The 17,109-nt window shown below is 39.1% G+C and overlaps 1 protein-coding gene across 37 annotated transcripts in view; it reads left to right on the forward strand.

The window, feature by feature from the left end:
- TSBP1 (testis expressed basic protein 1) overlaps positions 1 to 17,109 on the forward strand; it is a 122,231-nt gene that overhangs the window by 52,536 nt on the left and 52,586 nt on the right. For all 37 annotated transcript variants that reach the window (XM_070074716.1, XM_070074729.1, XM_070074720.1 and 34 more), the window contains one exon: positions 16,155 to 16,175. In XM_070074716.1, the coding sequence (XP_069930817.1) occupies positions 16,155 to 16,175 (21 nt within the window). The remainder of the gene's footprint in view (positions 1 to 16,154; positions 16,176 to 17,109) is intronic.

Below are 17,109 nucleotides of genomic sequence, written 5' to 3' on the forward strand. Positions count from 1 at the left end.
TAGTCACACTGAATGTAAATGGCCTCAACTCTACAACAAAGAGACACAGACTAGCTGATTGGATTAAAAAAGAAATTCCATCTATTTGCTGCTTTCAGGAAACATACCTTATCAGCAAATATGCATGCAGACTAAAAGTGAAAGGATGGAAAAAAATATTCCAAGCTAACAGAAACAAAACAGAGATAGTGTGGCCATCCTAATATCAGACAAAATAGACCTTAACACAAAAACTATTAAAAGAGACAAAGAAGGATATTATATAATGATTAAAGGATCAATCCAACATGAACACATTAATATTATAAATGTATATGCACCTAATTACAGGGCGCCTGGTTACTTACTTTATAATTACTAAAGGACTTAAAGGGCGATATAGACTCAAATACAATAGTAACATTGGACTTCAACACCCTACTTTCACCAATGGACAGATCAACCAGACAGAAAGCCGACAAGGAAACAACAAAGCTAATTGATGCTATAGACCAAATAAACCTAGTAGATATCTTCAGAGCCTTCAACCCCACAGCCAGAGTTCACAAATTTATCCCCAGTACATGGAACATACTTTAGGATTGACCATATGCTAGGCTATAAAGGGAGCCTCAGCAAACTCAAAAATATTAAAATTATACCATGCATCTTCTCAGATCATAACGCAATGAAACTCAAAATCAACAACTCAGGAATCTTTGCATCATATGCAAACACATGGAGAATGAACAACATGATTCTGAATGAATAGTGGGTCATAGAAGAAATCAAAAGCGAAATCAAAAAATTTCTAGAAACAAATGAAAATGAAAATACAACTTATCGAGCCGGCGCCGTGGCTCAATAGGCTAATCCTCCACCTTGCGGCGCCGGCACACCGGGTTCTAGTCCCGGTTGGGGCGCCGGATTCTGTCCCGGTTGCCCCTCTTCCAGGCCAGCTCTCTGCTATGGCCAGGGAGTGCAGTGTAGGATGGCCCAGGTGCTTGGGCCCTGCACCCCATGGGAGACCAGGAAAAGCACCTGGCTCCTGGCTCCTGCCAGGATCAGCGCGGTGCGCCGGCTGCAGCGGCGGCCATTGGAGGGTGAACCAACGGCAAAGGAAGACCTTTCTCTCTCTGTCTCTCTCTCTCTCACTATCCACTCTGCCTGTCAAAAAAAAAAAAAAAAAAAAGAAAATACAACTTATCAAAACTTGTGGAATACAGCAAAAGCAGTGCTAAGAGGAAAGTTTATAGAAATTGGTGCCTACATCAAGAAACTGGAAAAGAACCAAACAAATGACCTGTACATGTACCTCAAGGATTTGGAAAAACAGCAGCAAACCAAACCCAAACCCAGCAGAAGAAAAAAAAATACTAAAGATTAGAGAAAAAATAAACAGAATTGAAACCAAAAAAAAAAAAAATACAAAAGATCAGCAAAACCAAGAGCTGCTTCTTTGAAAAAATAAACAAAATTGACACACCATTGGCCCAACTAACCAAAAAAGGAGAGAGAAGACCCAAATCTATAAAATTAAAGATGGTAATGGAAATGTAACAACAGACCCAACAGAAATAAAAAGAATCATCAGATACCACTACAAAGAGATGTATGCCAACAAATTGGGGATCCTTGAAAAATTGATAGATTCCTGGAAATATACAACCTTCCTAAACTGAGCCATGATGATATAGAAAACATAAATACACCCATAACCATGAAACAAACAGAATCAGTAATAAATGCACTACCAAAAAAGAAGAGCCCAGGACCGGATGGCTTCACCACTGAATTCTACCAGACATTTAAAGAAAAACACCCCAGTTCTTCTCAAATTATTCAAAACAATTGGAAGGGAGGGAATCCTCCAAAATTCTTTCTATGAGCTGATATCACCTTAATTCCTAAGCCTGGAAAAGATGCAATAGAGAAAGAAAATTATAGACCTATCTCCCTGATGAACATAGATACAAAATTATCAACAAAATCTTGGCCAACCGAGTTATACGGGGGCAGAGCCAAGATGGCGGAATAGTGAGGGCGCGCACCGATAGTCCGGGAAAATTTAGTTTAATAAAAGGGGAGTTACGGTAGCCTCAGAAAAAAGAACCAGGAAAATATTGCAGACAAAACTCTTCTGGATCCAGTGGGCGTGAATCGGAGGACCTACTGGGAGAACAAGGTCGCCCACCGCGCGCGAAAGCCGAGCCGCAGGATCGAGCCGTGGGACTGAGCCGCGGAAGCCAAGCCGCGGGACTGAGCTGCGCAAGCTGCAGGGTCTGCGCGCAAGTGCTCGAAGGGGAGTGCAACAGCGGGGAGACTTGGGACGTCCAGGGCTCCAAGTCCACACAACGGCGCTGGAAGGGGAGCAGACCTGCGTGGAGAGCGTGGGAGCCCACAGTTCGGGACACCAGCGGCAGACTCAACACACCAGCGCTGGAACGCGAGGTGAGCCGAACCTCAATAACCCGAGACACTGGCAGGCAAGCGGAGAGAGGAGACTAGAGGGAACGACCCCCGGGGCGGGGGGGACTTCACCAAGCTAACTGGAAGAGAGAGAGAGGGAAAAAAAAAAGGTGACTGGTATGGACACGGGTTTCTCTCTCTCCACTCACCTCTCAAGGGCGAGCAAGACAAAGAGCAGGCGCCATCTTGGACATACGTCATAAGCAGAGCGACCTCAGGTCTGCACCGGCCCTGAGCCTAGCAGTAAAACCTGACTCTGGGTGGGGCGAATTAACAGGAGATTAGGACCTAGTAAATTTATGGTGCTACTGAACTGAGACTGTGAAAAAAGAGACGGTGGGGGAGAGAACTCACGGAATTCACGTGAGCACTCTCCAGAGACGCTACAATTCCGTAACTTTGGCAACCCAGTGGGAGACTGAAGGAGAATTTGAGCCCACTCTAAGGGCCAAACAGATTCCCTGTGTGGTCCTTGGGAAAGAGCTTCTGATCTCTGGCTCCTGTGGGTATATCATTTGCCTGCTAACTACCTCCAACTTCGTTCAGCTGTGCAGAATAACTTCCCTTTTGAATCAAAAAAAGAGAGAGAGAGAGAGAGAGAGAGAGAGAGGTTTACCACGCCTAACCTGGGAGTGTCACCTTTGGCACACCAAACAGAGCTCTCAGGCCACACACATCTCAAGCCCTAAGGCTCCATCAAAAACAGGTAGTCCACTTAATCTAGAGTCATAGTATAACAAGAAAAAGCACCACAGTGAAGAAACCAAATATCTCCAATATGGCAAATAACAAACGCAAAAACCAAGGTAATAAAAACAAGGAAGTCACCATGAAGCCCTCAAATGAAAAAGACACCCCAATTCAAGATTCTGAGGATGATGACATAGAAGAAATGCAAGAAGCAGATCTCAAAAAATTGATAAGAACATTAAGAAGTTCTCAAAAACAAATTCTTGAACTACAGAAATCCTTAATGGACAAGATAGAAAATCTCTCTCGTGAAAATGAAATATTAAGGAGGAATCAAAATGAAACGAAACAACTAGTACAACAGGAAACTGGGATAGTGACTGAAGTGAAGAATTCAATAGATCAAATGAAAAACACAATAGAGAGCCTTACAAACAGAATGGGAGAAGCAGAAGAGAGAATATCGGACTTAGAAGACAGAGAACAGGAAAGGATACAGTCAGACCAAAGAAAAGACGAGGAAATTAGAAATCTAAAACATATTGTCGGGAATCTTCAGGATACTATTAAAAAACCCAACATTCGGGTTCTAGGAGTTCCTGAAGGCATGGAGAGGGAGAAAGGATTAGAAGGCCTTTTTAGTGAGATATTAGCAGAAAATTTCCCAGGTTTGGAGAAGGACAGAGAATTCCTAGTACAGGAAGCTCACAGAACCCCTAATAAACACGACCAAAAGAGACCCTCACCACGACACGTTGTAATTAAACTCTCCAAAGTGAAACATAAAGAAAAGATCCTAAAATGTGCAAGAGAGAAACGTCAGATTACTCTCAGAGGATCTCCAATCAGACTCACAGCTGACTTCTCATCAGAAACCCTACAAGCTAGGAGGGAATGGCGAGATATAGCCCAGGTACTAAGAGAGAACAACTGCCAGCCCAGAATATTATATCCTGCAAAGCTATCATTTGTGAATGAAGGTGAAATAAAGACTTTTCATAACAAACAGAAATTGAAAGAATTTGTTGCCACTCGTCCAGCCCTGCAAAAGATGCTTAAAGATGTGTTACACACAGAAACAAAGAAACACGGTCATCAATATGAAAGAAGGTAAAGGAAGGAAACCAAGGAAGGAAACCTCACAGCAAAAGATCACAGGGAATTCAAAGCATATATTAGAACTTATTTTTGGCAAATGGCAGGGCAAAGTTACCACTTATCATTAGTCACATTGAACGTGAATGGCCTGAACTGTCCAGTTAAAAGACACCAATTGGCTGATTGGGTTAAGGAACAAAACCCATCTATTTGCTGCTTACAAGAAACACATCTTTCCAACAAAGATCCATACAGACTGAAAGTGAAAGGCTGGAAAAAGATATACCATGCCAACAGAAATGAAAAAAGAGCGGGCGTAGCCATCTTAATATCAGACACCATAAACTTTACCACAAAAACCGTTAAGAGAGACAAAGAGGGACACTACATAATGATTAAGGGATCAATTCAACAGGAAGATATAACAATTATCAATGTATATGCACCTAACTACAGGGCACCGGTTTATCTAAAAGATTTGTTAACGGACTTAAAGGGAGACTTAGACCCCAATACAATAGTACTGGGGGACTTCAATACTCCACTCTCAGAAATAGACAGATCAATAGGACAGAAGATCAACAAGGATACAGTAGATTTAAACGACACTATAGCCCAAATGGATCTAACAGATATATACAGAACTTTCAATCCTACAGCTAAAGATTATACATTCTTCTCAGCAGTACATGGAACCTTCTCTAGGATTGACCACATACTAGGCCATAAAGCAAGTCTCAGCAAATTCAAAAGAATTAGAATCATACCATGCAGCTTCTCAGACCATAAAGGAATGAAGTTGGAAATGAACAACTCAGGAATCCCTAGAGCATACGCAAACACATGGAGATTGAACAACATGCTCCTGAATGAACAATGGGTCATAGAAGAAATCAAAAGAGAAATCAAAAACTTTCTGGAAGTAAATGAGGATAACAGCACAACATACCAAAACTTATGGGACGCAGCAAAAGCAGTGTTAAGAGGAAAGTTTATATCAATAGGTGCCTACATCAAGAAATTGGAAAGGCACCAAATAGATGAGCTTTCTATTCACCTCAAGGATCTAGAAAACCTACAGCAAACCAGACCCAAATCTAGTAGGAGAAGAGAAATAATTAAAATCAGAGAAGAAATCAACAGGATTGAATCAAGAAAAACATTACAAGAAATCAGCCAAACGAGGAGCTGGTTTTTTGAAAAAATAAACAAAATTGACACCCCATTGGCCCAACTAACTAAAAAAAGAAGAGAAAAGACCCAAATCAATAAAATCAGAGATGAAAAAGGAAATGTAACAACAGACACCACAGAAATAAAAAGAATCATCAGAAATTACTACAAGGACTTGTATGCCAGCAAACAGGGAAACCTATCAGAAATGGATAGATTCCTGGACACATGCAACCTACCTAAATTGAACCAGGAAGACATCGAAAACCTAAACAGACCCATAACTGAGACAGAAATTGAAACAGTAATAAAGGCCCTCCCAACAAAGAAAAGCCCAGGACCAGATGGATTCACTGCTGAATTCTACCAGACATTTAAAGAAGAACTAACTCCAATTCTTCTCAAACTATTCAGAACAATCGAAGAAGAGGGAATCCTCCCAAATTCTTTCTATGAAGCCAGCATCACCTTAATTCCTAAGCCAGAGAAAGATGCAGCACTGAAAGAGAATTACAGACCAATATCCCTGATGAACATAGATGCAAAAATCCTCAATAAAATTCTCGCCAATAGAATGCAACAACACATCAGAAAGATCATCCACCCAGACCAAGTGGGATTTATCCCTGGTATGCAGGGATGGTTTAATGTGCGCAAGACAATCAATGTGATACACCACATTAACAGACTGCAGAAGAAAAACCATATGATTATCTCAATAGATGCCGAGAAAGCATTTGATAAAATACAACATCCGTTCATGATGAAAACTCTAAGCAAACTGGGTTTGGAAGGAACATTCCTCAATACAATCAAAGCAATCTATGAAAAACCCACAGCCAACATCCTATTGAATGGGGAAAAGTTGGAAGCATTTCCACTGAGATCTGGGACCAGACAGGGATGCCCACTCTCACCACTGCTATTCAATATAGTTCTGGAGGTTCTAGCCAGAGCTATTAGGCAAGAAAAAGAAATTAAAGGGATACGAATTGGGAAGGAAGAACTCAAACTATCCCTCTTTGCAGATGACATGATTCTGTATTTAGGGGACCCAAAGAACTCTACCAAGAGACTATTGGAACTCATAGAAGAGTTTGGCAAAGTAGCAGGGTATAAAATCAATGCACAAAAATCAACAGCCTTTGTATACACAGACAATGCCATGGCTGAGGAAGAACTTCTAAGATCAATCCCATTCACAATAGCTACAAAAATAATCAAATACCTTGGAATAAACTTAACCAAGGACGTTAAAGATCTCTATGATGAGAATTACAAAACCTTAAAGAAAGAAATAGAAGAGGATACCAAAAAATGGAAAAATCTTCCATGCTCATGGATTGGAAGAATCAATATCATCAAAATGTCCATTCTCCCAAAAGCAATTTATAGATTCAATGCAATACCAATCAAGATACCGAAGACCTTCTTCTCAGATCTGGAAAAATTGGTGCTGAAATTTATATGGAGGCACAAGAGACCTCGAATAGCTAAAGCAATCTTGTACAACAAAAACAAAGCCGGAGGCATCACAATACCAGATTTCAGGACATACTACAGGGCAGTTGTAATCAAAACAGCATGGTACTGGTACAGAAACAGATGGATAGACCAATGGAACAGAATTGAAATACCAGAAATCAACCCAAACATCTACAGCCAACTTAGATTTGATCAAGGATCTAAAACTAATTCCTTGAGCAAGGACAGTCTATTCAATAAATGGTGCTGGGAAAATTGGATTTCCACGTGCAGAAGCATGAAGCAAGACCCCTACCTTACACCTTACACAAAAATCCACTCAACATGGATAAAAGACCTAAATCTACGACCTGACACCATCAAGTTACTAGAGAACATTGGAGAAACCCTTCAAGATATTGGCACAGGCAAAGAGTTTCTGGAAAAGACCCGGGAGGCACAGGCAGTCAAAGCCAAAATTAACTATTGGGATTGCATCAAATTGAGAAGTTTCTGTACTGCAAAAGAAACAGTCAGGAGAGTGAAGAGACAACTGACAGAATGGCAAAAAATATTTGCAAACTATGCAACAGATAAAGGGTTAATAACCAGAATCTACAAAGAGATCAAGAAACTCCACAAAAACAAAACCAACAACCCAATTAAGAGATGGGCCAAGGACCTCAATAGACATTTTTCAAAAGAGGAAATCCAAATGGCCAACAGGCACATGAAAAAATGTTCAAGGTCATTAGCAATCAGGGAAATGCAAATCAAAACCACAATGAGGTTCCACCTCACCCCGGTTAGAATGGCTCACATGCAGAAATCTACCAACAACAGATGCTGGCGAGGATGTGGGGAAAAAGGGACACTAACCCACTGTTGGTGGGAATGCAAACTGGTCAAGCCACTATGGAAGTCAGTCTGGAGATTCCTCAGAAACCTGAAGATAACCCTACCGTTCGACCCAGCCATCCCACTCCTTGGAATTTACCCAAAGGAATTTAAATTGGCAAACAAAAAAGCGGTCTGCAGCCTAATGTTTATTGCAGCTCAATTCACAATAGCTAAGACCTGGAACCAACCTAAATGCCCATCAACGGTAGACTGGATAAAGAAATTATGGGATATGTACTCTTTAGAATACTATACCGCAGTAAGAAACAACGAAATCCAGTCATTTGCAACAAAATGGAGGAATCTGGAACACATCATGCTGAGTGAAATAAGCCAGTCCCAAAGGGACAAATACCATATGTTCTCCCTGATGGGTGACAACTGACTGAACACCAAAAAGGAAACCTGTTGAAGTGGAATGGACACTATGGGAAACGGTGACTTGATCAGCATAGCCCTGACTGTTAATGAACAACTTAATACATTATCCCTCTTAGTAGTTTTTTTTGTCTGTTCTACTTAATATGACTGGTTTAATTCTGTAATTATCACACAGTTATTTTAAGTGTTGAAATTTAACTGAAATGTGATCCCTGTTAAACATAAGAGTAGGAATAAGAGAGGGAAGAGATATATAATTTGGGACATGCTCAAGCTGACTTGCCCCAAATGGTAGAGTTAGAAACATACCAGGGGACTCCAATTTAATCCCATCAAGGTGGCATGTACCAATGCCATCTCACTAGTCCAAGTGATCAATTTCAGTTCGCAATTGATCATAATGAAAGGACTAAGAGTCAAAGGGAGCACATAAGCAAGTCTAGTACCTGCTAACACTAACCGATAGAATAAATAAAGGGGAGAGTGATCCAACATGGGAAGTGAGATACTCAGCAGACTCATAGAATGGCAGATGTCCTAAATAGCACTCTGGCCTCAGAATCAGCCCTAAAGGCATTCAGATCTGGCTGAAAAGCCCATGAGAGTATTTCAGGCATGGAAAGCCAAGACACTCTGGCAAAAGATCTCTGTGAGTGAGATCTCAGTGGAAAGAACAGGTCTTCAAAGAAGGAGGTACCTTTCTCTGAAGGGAGGAGAGAACCTCCACTTTGACTATGACCTTGTCTAAACAAGATAAGAGTCGGAGAACTCAGAGGGCTTCCATAGCCTTGGAAACTCATGACTGGAGCATAGGGAGATTACTGATGCCATAGACAGGAGTGTCAATTGGTAAAGTCAACAACAGGAGTCACTGTGCACTTACTCCTCATGTAGGATCTCTGTCCTTAATGTGCTGTGCATTGAGATTTAATGCTATAACGAGTACTCAAATAATATATTTCACTTTTTGTTTCTATGGGGGTGCAAACTGTTGAAATCTTTACTTCATGCATACTAAACTGATCCTCTGTAAAAAAAAAAAAAAAGAAAGAAAAGAAAAGAAAAGAAACTATCAACTCCCAACTTGACTCTCACTGGGATTAAACATGACAATAGGTCTGATCTGATTTCATCATCATTAAAAAAAAAATCATCTATTATTTTTCACTTTATGTTTCTGTGTGGGAGCAAACTGTTGAAATCCTTACTTAATGTATACTAAGCTGATCTTCTGTATATTAAGATAATCGAAAATGAATCTTGATGTGAATGGAAGGGGAGAGGGAGTGGGAAAGGGGAGGGTTGTGGGTGGGAGGGACGGTATGGGGGGGAAGCCATAGTAATCCATTATTCGTACTTTGGAAACGTATATTCATTAAATAAAAGTTAAAAAAAAAATCTTGGCCAACCGAATCCAACTACACATCAGAAAGTTCATTCACCCAGACCAAGTGGGATTTATCCCTGGTATGCAGGGATGGTTCAATATTCAAAAATCAATCAATGTGATACATCACAAATTGAGCAACAAAAATCATATGATTATCTCAATAGATATAGAGAAAGCATTTGACAAAATACAACACCCTTTCATGATGAAAACTCTAAGAAAATTGGGGTTAGAAGGAACAATCCTCAACACAATTAAGGCAATTTATGATAAACCCATGGCCAACATTATATTGAATGGGGAAAAGTTGGAGGCATTTCCATTGGCACTAGACAAGGATGCCCACTCTCACCATTGCTATTCAATATAGTCCTAGAAGTTTTAGCCAGAGCCATCAGGCAAGAAAAAGAAATTGAAGGGATAAAAATTGGAAAGGAGGAAGTCAAACTATCCCTATTTGAGATGACATGATCCTATATATAGGGGATCCAAAAAATTCCTCTAAGAGACTATTGGAACTCATAGAAGAGTTTGGTAAAGTAGCAGGATACAAAGAAGGAAGAACTTCTAAGATTAATCCCATTCACAATAGCCACAAAAACAATCAAGTACCTTGGGCTAAATTTAACCAAGGATATCAAAGATCTCTATGATGAAAATTACAAAACATTATAGAAAGAAATAGAAGAAGAGACAAAAAAATGGAAAAATCTGCCATGTTCATGGATTGGAAGAATCAATATCATCAAAATGTCCATTCTCTTGAAAGCAATTTATAGGTAACTGAAAAGTGATCCCTGTTAGGAATTTGAAAAACATTATGCTGAGTGAAATAAGCCAATCCCAAAGGTTCAATGTGATACCAATCAAAATACCAAAGACATTCTTCACAGACGTACAAAGAATGAAGCTTAAATTCATATGGAGAAACAGGAGAGCATGAATAGCTAAAGCAATCCTTTACAATAAAAACAAAACCAGAGGCATCACAATTGCAGACTTCAAGACATACTACAGGGCAGTTATAATAAAAACAGCCTGGTACTGGTACAAGGACAGATGGATAGACCAATGGAACAGAATAGAAACACCAGAGATCAATCCAAACATCTATAACAAAATCATATACGACAAAGGAGCTAAAATCAATGCCTGGAACAGGGACAGCACTCCTAAACAGCACTCCAGCCTCAAAATCAACCCTTAAGGCATTCGGATCTGGCTAAAAGGCCCAAGAGTTTTGCAGGCATGGAAAGCCAAGACACTGTGGCAAAAAAAAAAAAAAATGAACTGAATGAAAGATCTCAGTGAATGAGATTCCAGCGGAAAGAATAGGCCATTGGAGAAGGAGGTACCCCGTTCTCTGATGGGAGGAAGGAACTTCTACTTTGATATGGCCTTGTATAAATAAGATGGGGGTTGGTGAACTCAAGAGGCTTCCATAGCCTTGGCAGTTCATGACAAGAGCCTCAGATGATTACTGACGTCATAAATTAAAGTGTCAACAAGAATGTCAATTATTAAATCAACAACGGGAGTCATTGTACACCTACTCCCCATGTAGTATCTCTGTCCTTAATGTGTTGTACTATGAGAATTAACAGTAAAACTACTACTCAAACAGTATTCTATATTTCGTGTGTCTGTGTGGGTGCAGTCTGTTGAAATCTTTACTTAGTATGTACTAAGTTTATCTTCTATATATAAAGATAATTGAAAATGAATATTGATGAAGAATGGGATGAGAGAGGGAGTGGGAGATTGGATGTTTGCGGGTGGGAGGGAGGTTATGGGGGGGAAGCTGCAACAATTCAAAAGCTGTACTTTGGAAATTTATATTTATTAAATAAAAAAATTATAAAAGATACTCACTGAAAGAGCAGATACTCCATTAATCCACAGTTAAAAGCCATCACAGGGAAAAAAAAAAAAACAATTGTCTCCAGAGATACCAAAAAATGAATGCAGCAACTGAAGAAACAAGAATAAGGATGACAACATGATGCTTTCAAAGGAACACAATACTTTAATACTAGAATGTGAAAATAAAGAGATTGAAGAAATGCCAGAAACTGAATTCAAAAGAATCGATCATAGGATTACTTAAAGATAACTGAAAATGAATCTTGACGAATGGGATGGGAGAGGGTGTGGGAGATGGGATGGATGAGGGTGGGAGGGAAGTTATGGGGGGAAAAGCTGCTATAATTCAAAGGTTGTACTTTGGAAATTTATATGTATTAAATAAAAGTTCAAAAAAAGAAGTAATCAGAAGCAAATCCATGAATTAAAGAAATCCATGGGTTGGTGCTGTGGCATAGCAGGTAAGCAACAGTCTGCAGTGCTGGCATCCCATATGGGCGTTGATTTGAGACCCAGGAGATCTACTTCCAATATAGCTCTCTGCTATGACTTGGGAAAGCAGTAGAAGACGACCCAAATTCTTGGGCCCTGTACCTGCATGGGAGACCCAGAAGAAGCTCCTGGCTCCTGACTCCTGGCTCCTGGCTCCTGGCTCCAGATGGGCCCAGCTCTGGCTATTGCGGCCATTTGGGGAGTGAACCAGCAGATGGAAGATCTCTCTCTCTCTCTCTCTCTCTCTCTCTCCCCCCCCCCCGCCTCTGCTTCTCTGTAGCTCTTCCTTTCAAATAAATGAATCTTTAAAAAAAAAAAAAAAGAAATCCATACATGACTTAAAGGAATATTTTCCCATGAAATTGAGATTTTAAAGAGAAATAAAAATTAAATATTGAAGTATTCAAAAGATCAAATAAAAAATGTAATGGAAAGCCTTGGGCCATCCTCCACTGCCTTCCCAGGCCACAGCAGAGAGCTGGACTGGAAGAGGAGCAACCGGGACAGAATCCAGCACCCCGACCAGGACTAGAACCCCAGGATGCCAGCGCCACAGGCAGAGGATTAGCCTAGTGACCCGTGACGCCTTCCCCACTGGCTGTTGTCTTATGCCCTAATACACGTTTCACTGGTAAATCACAAACTCTTCTGATTAAAGGTGACTGAAAACAGAGATCAAGTAGGAAGATATCCTGAAGCTAGCCACATAAGGGAGAAAATTTTACTTCATTCATCAAATATTTATTAAGTGCTTGTTCTCACCGAGCCCATGCAAAGTATGGGCCTGATAAAGAGAATACAGTACTTGCTCTCAGAGAAGTGACAACTTGTGCATATCAAAGGTGAGCATTGGTTGAGGATGGCAGAGATATACTTCTCAAACTATTCAAAACAATTGAAATGAAGAGAATCCTCCCAAACTCCTCTATGAGGAGTTAATTCAAAATCACCTTAATTCAAAATCAGAAAAAGATACAACAGAGAAAGAGGATTCTAGACAAATATTCTTGAGGAACATCGATGCAAAAATGCTCAATAAAATGCTAGCTAATCGAATCCAACAACACATAGGAATTGTTCACCCATACCAAGTGGGTGCAAATCAATAAATGTGATGCATCGCCTTAACAAACTGAAGAATAAAAAAATATGACTATCTCAATATGTGCAGAGAAAGCATTTGATAAAATACATCACTTAATAATGAAAACCTTAAAAAAACTTATTATAGAAGGAACATTCCTCAACACAATCAACACAATATATGACAAATCCACAGCCAGCATCATACTGAACGGGGAAAACTTGGAAGCATTTCCAATTAAGATCCAGAACCAGACAAGGGTGACAGCTATCACCACTTCTATTCAATATGATCCTGGAAGTTTTAGCGAGAGCCATTAGGCAAGAAAAAGAAAGCAAAGGGATACAAATTGGAAAAGAGGAAGTCAAATTATCCCTGTTTGCAGATGATGTGATCCTATATAGAGAGGAATCAAAATATTTCATTGGGGACTATTGGATTTGTAAGAGAGTTTTGTACACTTGTGGGCTATAAAATTAACACTAAGAAACCAATAGTCTTTAATTCCAAAACTAGAAAAAGACATTCTTTGCAGATCAAAAAAAAAAAGATGCTAAAATTCATACAGAAACACAAGAGACCTCTTATGAACCAAAATCAAAGCCAGAAGCATCACAATATCTAATTTAAAGACATACTAAATGGCAGTTATAATCAAAACAGCCTGGTACTGGCACAAAAACAGTCTTGTAGATGAATGTAACAGAATAGAAACTCCAGAAATCAATCCATGCATCTACAATCCTCTTACCTTTGATATAGGAGTTAAAATCAATCCCTGGAGCAAGAACAGGCCCTTTAACAAACAGTGCAGGGAAAACTTGATCTCCACGCATAAAACTATGAAACTATACCCCTACTTTAAACTGTACACCAAAATCCACTCAAAATGAATCAAAGGAGGCTGGTGCTGTGGTGCAGCAGGTAAACTGTAGCCTGGAGTGCCAGCATCCCATATGGGTGCTGGTTCGAGTCCCAGCTGCTCCACTTCCAATCCAGCTCCCTATCAATAGCCTGGGAAACCAGTATAGAATGGCCTGAGTGGGTCCCTGCACCTGCATGAGAAACCCAGAAAAAACACCTGGCTCCTGGCTTCAGATCAGCCCACTCCAGCTGTTGCAGCCACTTGGGCAGTGAGTGAACCAGTGGATGGAAGACCTCTTTCTCTCTTTGTCTCTGTCTCACCTCTGTAACTGACTTTCAAATAAATAAATAAATCTTAAACATGAATCAAAGACCTAAATCCATCACCTGACACCATCAAATATTAGAGAACATTGGGAAAACTCTGCAACAGAATCGCATATGCAGTCTTGTAAAAAAATCTCAAAAAAGATCCCAGAAGCATAGGCCATGAAATCAAAGCCAAAATTGACAAATGGGATTACATCAATCTGAGAAGCTTCTGCACTACAAAAGAAACATTCAGCAAAATAAAGAGGTGACTGACAGAATGGGAGAAATTATTCACAAACTACACAACTTTGATAAAGGGTTAACATCCAGGATCTATAAATAGCTCAAGAAATTTAACAATAAAACAAACAATCCAGCTAAGGAATGAGCAAAGGTCTTGAACAGGAATATCTCAAAGAAATTCAAATGACCAACAGACACATGAAAAAATGTTCAAGATCACTAGCCATTAGGGAAATGCAAATCAAAACCACAATGAGGTTTCACCTTTCTCCAGTTAGAATGGCCCTCATATAGAAATCAGCAAATGACAAATGTTGGTGAGGATGTGGAGAAAAAGGTACCCTAATCCACTGTTGGTGGGAATGTAAACTGGCATGGCCACTGTGGAAGTCAGTATGGAGATACCTCAGAAATCTGAATATAGACCTACCATATGACCCTGCCATCCCGCTCCTGGGAATTTACCCAAACCCAAAGACATCAGCATATGAGAGTTATTTGTACTTCTATGTTCACTGCAGTACAATTCACAATAGCGAAGATATGGAATCAATCAAGATGTCCATCAACTGATGACTGGAAAAAAATACTATGGTATATATAAGCTGTAAAAAAAAAATGAAATCCTGTCTTTTGTAACAAGATGGCCACAACTCGAAACTATTATACTCAGTGAAATAAGAAAGCCTAAAAAAGACAGATATCATATATTTTCCCTGATCTGAGGTAACTAATAGAGTACCTGAAATGTAATGTATTGGCATGAAACAGACATTTTGAGAACTGATTATTTTTATAGCCCTTGTCTCTTCCGTTGAGAAACAGTGTTTGCTTTATTTTGTTTTTCTCTTCATACTATTGCTGAACTCCTTTACTTAGAATAGGGTTAACTATATGATCGTTAAGTATACTGAAAAATCAAGAGTGGAAATCTGAGAGGGAGTGGGAGGAAGCATTGGAGCATGGGAGGGAGGGAGGTTTGGGGCAGCAGGGAAGTGACACTATGTTCCTAAATCTGTATATATGAAATATATTAAAGTTGTATAACTTAAAATTTTAAAAAATACAGAGTACAAAACATTAATGTATATGAGTGAAATAGATATTCTGAGATTTGAGTACTGTTTATATTATTGAGGAATAGTGGTATTCCTACTTAATATTTGCTGAATTCTTTATTTGGTGTAGGGTTAAGCTTTAGGTTATAAAATACATTGAAAGTATGTAACTGTAAAAATTAATAGAAAAAAGAATAGAAGAAAGAAGGAGGATGGGAGTGTGGGAAGTATCATTATGCCCTTAAATTTGTATATATGAAATACATGAAATTTTTTCACCTTAAAAAAATAAAGGTATCTAATTCTGTCTCTCTCTTTCTGTCTCTCTCTTTCTGTCTCTCTCTCTCTGTGTGTGTGTGTGTGTGTGAGAGAGAGAGAGAGAGAGAGAGAGAGAGAGAGAAAAGCGAATAGGGACTGTAAGAGGAAAATGAGGAAGGAAGGGAAGGCTACAAAAGTATCTCAATAGGCTAGGGCATGACACATTTCTCAATTTTAACCAGAGACCTAGATAGAAAATAGAAAAGGGTGCTCCATCACTAGCTGTGGACCCATCCTTGAATAACATTCCCAAAACAAAGGGGTCTCTCTTTAATCTCCCTGTTTCTACTATTATTCAGTATAAGGCACAAGTGACATAAGTGAAATTTGTTTCATCATACAACCACACTAATTTGTTTGTTTGTTTTTATTGAAGCAAGACCTGGGCAGCCTACAAGTAAGTCTCCTTTCAATCTTATTATTACATTTATTTCTTATGGAATCTATTTAGAGGCTGATTTGTACCCTGTTGTGACTTAAGATTTGTATTTCTGATTCTATTTGCTAACTTCTTTCAGCATTAATCACCCTTTAGGTTTTTTTCCCTATTACTATTTCTAGGTACTTATTCCATTTTCAGCTATTGATGTCTATTTAGAGACTCCAATTGAAACTGATACCTGATTACTTGATGTGATGCTGTGATAATGTTTACCCGGTACTAACAATGTGCCTGGCACTGTACTCAAGGCTTTACGTGTGTGTGTGTGTGTGTGTGTGTGTATAAGTATGTATGAGTGTCTATATGTATTTATGATAAATATTTCTATTCCCATTATATAAAGAAGAAAATTGTGAGACTCGGTATCTTGCCCATGATCACACATCTAAGCGCCAAGTCTACCTAACTGACTTTAAAGTCAAACAGTGCCTACATTCAGCCAAATAGTCACCCAGCCATAATATATTTATGCTAATGGATGAAAAAGAAAAGTATTTCTATACTTAGCCTAAAAACACAATTATTAACAAAAAAGAATTGTAGTATAATGATTATGATGAATCAACACAATCATTCCAAAGAAGTAAAAGGAATGGACAGCATAAGAAGAAGGTAATAAACTCTTGGTGGTATAAAATGCTTTAGGAAAGTTTGAATTAACAAAAAGAAATCAGAAGAAAATAGCCTCTATCAATAATTCCACTCCTAATCTTTCTTTCCAAAAAGATACCCAAATTAAGAGGGGTTTTAATAGAATAATCTGAAGATATTTATCTTCCCACTATATTTGATTTTTTTAAAAAGTTATTTATTTATTTATTTGTTTATTTGAAGTCAGAGTTACAGAGAGATAGAGCCAGAGACAAGAGAAGACAGAGAAAGAGATCTT

The sequence above is a fragment of the Oryctolagus cuniculus genome, chromosome 5 (genome assembly GCF_964237555.1).
Source record: "Oryctolagus cuniculus chromosome 5, mOryCun1.1, whole genome shotgun sequence".
In the NCBI taxonomy this organism is placed as follows: Eukaryota; Metazoa; Chordata; class Mammalia; order Lagomorpha; family Leporidae; genus Oryctolagus; species Oryctolagus cuniculus.